Consider the following 5391-nt stretch of genomic DNA (forward strand, 5'->3'; position numbering starts at 1 on the left):
TTTTCCTTGTGTGCACATTCTTATTAATTAATTCATAAACCTTCAAATTCATATCCTTCTGCACTTGAGCTACATTAGGAATAAAATAATCCAAAGATCCTTGTATACTTTTACACTTTTGTGACCCTCCACTTCAATCACTTAATCAACAATTCAAACCCCCAGAATATACGTCATCATATCTAGCATTTGGATGATCTAAGGCATTGAGGACTGAATTATTAGGAAATAATTGCTCTTCAGTACTCTTATAAACATGTAATCGAAAATACTAATTTTATAAGTAACTTATACTATTCATGAAATGATATTTGAATTTCCTTTTTTTTTTTTAACTAAACCAACACCCAACAGAGTTAAAATGATGATGTATTCAAACGATGAGTTAGTACCGTCTCCGGCCGGTTTATGTGAACCCACCACTCGAAACGATGAGAAAATACGGTTATGGCGCAAAAACCTAACGATCTCATGAAGATGACACCTTCGCTCCATCCAGAAAACAGACAATCTTTTCGCCATCCTCCGCCGCGTCCACCGCCACCGCCACCGCCACCTCCACCACCATCTTCCACTGCTAATCCTTCAACAAACCCTAAAAATTTAGCTCCAATTCACTCCACAAATTCCACTTCTTCATCATCATCGGCGTTTGATCAATTGCCCAAAAGGGTCACGAGGGACTTGGCCAATTTGTCAGATTGTCACGGCTGCCGTCTCCGAATCAACCACACTGATCCCAGCGACCGCCTTCAAACCCTAGACAGCGTTTGGCGGATAGTCCTTCTTTGCAAGAAGTGCATCAGGAGTGTTAATTCCGGCCAAACATGCCCTTACTGTTTCAACAACACGGCTGTTTCTGATTGTTTCAAATGCAGCAGCTGCAAAAGGCGTGTCCACAAGGACTGTGTTATCAGGTATGGGAATTCTGCACCTTGGTCTTATTCTTCTAGGGAACAAGAAGAAGAAGAAGAAGAAGAAGAAGAAGAAGAAGAAGAAGGGGTAAAGTCGGGATTTTCGGTCTGTATAGATTGTTGGGTTCCAACATTCTTTAGGAAATCAATTGGAGTTTGTAAAAAGCATGTGTTAAAGACACAAAATTATACTAGTAGTTATGTTAAATCATTTGAAGAAATTACTAACTTTGAAGCCAAAAGGACAGTTGTACTGGCGCTGGAAGCGCAGTATAAGACTTTGCGAAAGGCTGTCGTGGCAAAAAATGCCGTGAACATGGCTAAGAATGCATCGGAATTAGTTGCTTCCAAGAAGAATAAGGATAAAGTGTTGCTGAAAAGCAGTAGTATAAGGAGTGATGATACTAATGAAACTGAGGTTGTAAATGACGCAGAGTTGGCATTTCAATTGCATCGCGCCATGAACAGCTCGCCACGAACTTCAAGAACCTTATGCCCTGCGAATTCCAGCTATGTGGATACTCCAGAAATGCTGGAATCGAGTAATGTGTCCCGTAAATTGTTAGAGTTAGGCCAAACTCTCTCTAATGATCCAGGTGAGAGGCTTAAGGTGTACACTCGCACTAGGTTAAAGGGAAAAGTTGGCCAGACTAGTTCAGAGACCCAGCCTTGTGTTATAGTGTACTCTCGCACTAGATTAAAGGGGAAAGTTGGCCGGACTATTTCAGAGACCCTGCCTTGTGTTATGGTGTACTCTCGCACTAGGTTGAGGGAAAAAGTCGGCCAGACTACTTCAGATGGCCCTCCTTGTGTTATGGTGTACTCTCGCACTAGGTTGAAGGAAAAAGTCGGCCAGACTAGTTCAGAGGCCCCACCTTGTGTTACAATGAAGGAGCATGGTTCTTGTGTTGATTCTGATTGTTCAAAAGCTGAGTTACTTACTTACAAGCGGAGCAGACTAAAGAGGAAGATGTCCGAAGAAATGGTTGGTTTATCTGACCTTATTAAAGCAGGGCACAATCTTGGTGATGACTGTAGAGATTTTTGTGGTCTTCAAGTTTCTCAACGAGAAGGTTCACAGCATAACCTGCATTTGGTGGATTCTATCACCTTGTGCCCCTTGAGTTCTGATGGAGATAATACTGTTGGTGAGATTTGTGCAAAAAATACAATGCAGGCCGAAAGCTGCAATGCGCAGGAGGACCGCTGTTTGTTAAAGTACAGCAAAAGGAATAAATGCTCTGAGCCTGTGTCAGATGTGCATGAAGATACGTTTCCTTGTCCAACCCCTGATCCCGGCATACCTTCAAATTGGTTCGTGGAATCCAGGACATCATCAAATGTCTGACATTTGAGCTAGTACTTGCGTTAGTGGTTCTTTGCCAGAAGTATGAATTATACAGGTAAAAGGATTCATCATTCTCTTTGATAATCTTGTAGTACTATTTATCTTGATCTATGAGTGCGTTGTTTATCATTTGTGAAATTCATTTTACCTTGCTCGCTTTTATTCTATTATTTCTCTGAGGCGGGACACCACATGCAGTGCCGAATTTGACCTAGTGACTTGTATGAACTATAATCTCTTTCGGTTTATTGTCTTTCATTTTTTTGGGCTGCTGATGCCCTTGATTGTCTGCCATTTGAAGTTGTTCTGAAGCTGTTAGATGTGAAACTGATAAAAACTAATGAGGGGAAAGGGAGTGGAAGTTGTGTTTGTGCGGCCAGTTACTTCCCTTTTAACGTATTGTTTCACCTAAGTTTGGATTGGGTATGCGTGTGGAGTTTTGAAAATAAAATTTATCTTTTTGTTTTCCCTAGTTACTTCTATTTTAACGTATTGTTTCACCTAAGTGAAAGTGGTCACCCTAGACCATTGAGTGCTCTGGCTCGGGCCATTGATTTCATACACCCTATTTATGTAGATTTTGCGAAAAATAGCTTTATCTCATCTTGATTGGTACGCCATCAGAACACACTTTACACAAAGTAAAGGATGTAAGCTCCGCTCGTGGATTGACTGTTCTGGTTGCATCATAGGTTCTCTATCACTCTAAATATGGTCTTTTCAATCCCCGTCGTGTATGTACATTATAAGATATGGAAGAGTACTTAGGCTTATATGGTGGTCCTGCTTTCTCGGTATAAAATGATTTAAGTTCTAACACGCAATGTTTTACTAGGAAGGACATGAGAACTAATCGACAAGGCTATTTACCATTTTCAGTCAGATCTTGTAATCTTTACAATTACAATGTACTAAGCCATTTCCTTCAAAAACTGATGAATCTGATATCTTACAATTAGAAAGATGTTTGGAGCCATAGTTCTATCTTTAGATTTTGGAATCGCCCAAATCTAACGTAATAGGCTTGGCTAGCTCACATTTTCTCTGCAAAATCCTAAATTCCTTTTATGAATTGATTTCTCCGAGTGGACAGTAATTTCAGCTACAACAACTTCTCTCTTTTCGACCGGTTGTTTGTCTTGTATCTGTTTTCTTCCCTCTTTCCTGTTACTTGCTCGCTATTTCCTTTTCTGGACACTTTGGAGCATACAACACTGATGCTAAAGTTATAATTATTTACAGACCGTATTCTAGTATAAAAAGTTGAATTGCTTGGAACTGTTTCAAGTATGGTGTGATGTGTCACATCAAATTGAAATCCGACACAAACTTGAATAGTTAATATACTTATTCTGTAAGGAAAATGAAGTCCATTATCTCCTTGTCTAGTGAAAAAGCTTCACCCGAATTGGTAAGTGATAACTAGATTGCATGTTTGTAAGGCTTTGAACCTTTTTTGATAACCGAGAACTCCCCAAGGGCAAATAGCTCAAGGTTTGAAACTCGGTGGATGATGTGCCCGCCTCTTTGACCCTTTTCCACTTAAATACCAAGCTTTTGTCTTTGGTAGAGCTCGAACGCGTGATATGCGCCTAACCCACACATCACGCACTGCACTTTTACCTCTAGGCCAAAGCCTTGGGGGCAAAGGCTTTGGATTTTAAAGATGTCTTATTTTTGTGGATAATATATAAGAGGTGATTCCCTCATAAAGTTCAGAATCCTAGAATGAAAAAGCAGCTTCCCGGAGAGATGCAATGAAGATATTAATGAATAGTGATATCGTTCATAAAAGCTGACGTCAAAAAATCTTTCATTAAGCAGCTTCCAAGAGAGAACTTCATTACTATGATATCATACTCATCTGTGCACCTTGGACCAAATAGAAATATGTAGCAGGGGAATCATGTTATGTTAAATATGCACTTCTGATGTTCATGTTTGGCGTAAGGTACACAGTTGTACAAAAAGGATATAATTTTCTGTTCAGCAAATCGTAAGTATAGGCTGTTTTTCCGTTCTCCTTGGCCGGGGGTGGGGGAGAGGTATTGTTTGTATGTATGTTGTCTTAGTTACAGAAGCAGAGAGTATGTCAAAGGAGAACGTTTATCCTGCTGAGCTCATAGGTTATATATATATGCATTTGTAAGCTGGCTTGTGATAGGCTTAATAGCTGCTGAAAGGAACATATATTAATAGACCAGCCTCTTATTGAATCAAAATATTGGTGGTTTTGATGAGCATTAACTCTTTTTCGTTCTCTCTCTTCTTTTTTTTACAAGAAATATTTTTTGGTAACTAGATTCCCTTTGGAGTTTTGCTTTGTTCTTGTTCGAATAAATGAATGCGATAATACAGGGCATCTTTTAACCCATCAATATAACATAAGGATCTTTGAGAAATTATGGATGAAAAGTTGTGCAGTGATCTCTTGACAACATTATTCACTGGGATTTATCTCTAATTTGCATTTGATTTTTGTTTCTGGCAGGAAACTACACCTGTGAATAACTACCCGACTATCAGATACTGTACTGTAATGCAGATGATTTTTTTTTCATAAAGAGTACATTGCCTGGAAAGCTGCAATCTGTGTTGTTGAAGTTAAAGAGGGTCATGAAGTGAATTTTGTATGTGCTTGTGCTTATCAGAATGTAAGAGAATATGGAGTGATAATTCAGAATGTAAAACAAATAAGGTACTCGAAACAAATTAAGAGGCAGAAATAAATGACTTTTTAAGTCATGGTACTAAACATGACAACATCTAGCTAAACACGAGAGTAAATAAATTATGGTCTTGCAGTTCTAAAGCAACTTAACTAGGACTGCTAACTCCGTCATTTTGACGATTCCTCCAAATAGTTCAATTTTTTGCTTGCATCTTAATTCAGCTTTCTCTGCTTATGTCAATTTGACGACTACCTGAAACAATTAAATCAGATCTATTTCATCTCTGATAAAGTTCCTCGAGTATTCTTTGTTTTCTTCTAGGAACTTGCTAGTATCCCTTTTCTTAAGAGAACTAACATTGTTGTCGTCTTCGTCTTCATCATTATCATTATCATCAATCATGATCATCCAACATCGCCGCCCTTTCTCGTTAAAAAAACAGAAATTTTATTTTATT

General features: G+C 38.8%; 1 protein-coding gene across 1 annotated transcript; it reads left to right on the top strand.

The window, feature by feature from the left end:
* Positions 1-348: 348 nt before the first annotated feature.
* On the top strand, positions 349-5037 carry LOC104229627 (uncharacterized). The gene is made up of 2 exons (XM_009782287.2): positions 349-2317; positions 4754-5037. The coding sequence occupies exon 1, from the start codon at positions 448-450 to the stop codon at positions 2260-2262; it is 1815 nt and encodes a 604-aa protein (XP_009780589.1). The 5' UTR covers positions 349-447; the 3' UTR covers positions 2263-2317; positions 4754-5037.
* The last annotated feature ends 354 nt before the right edge of the window (positions 5038-5391 follow it).

This window comes from Nicotiana sylvestris, chromosome 1 (assembly GCF_000393655.2).
Source record: "Nicotiana sylvestris chromosome 1, ASM39365v2, whole genome shotgun sequence".
NCBI classification, from domain to species: domain Eukaryota; kingdom Viridiplantae; phylum Streptophyta; class Magnoliopsida; order Solanales; family Solanaceae; genus Nicotiana; species Nicotiana sylvestris.

What these genes read in the sequence shown, in the direction of transcription:
- LOC104229627 (XM_009782287.2), top strand. Translation starts at nt 448, where the DNA reads ATGGCGCAAAAACCTAACGATCTCATGAAGATGACACCTTCGCTCCAT.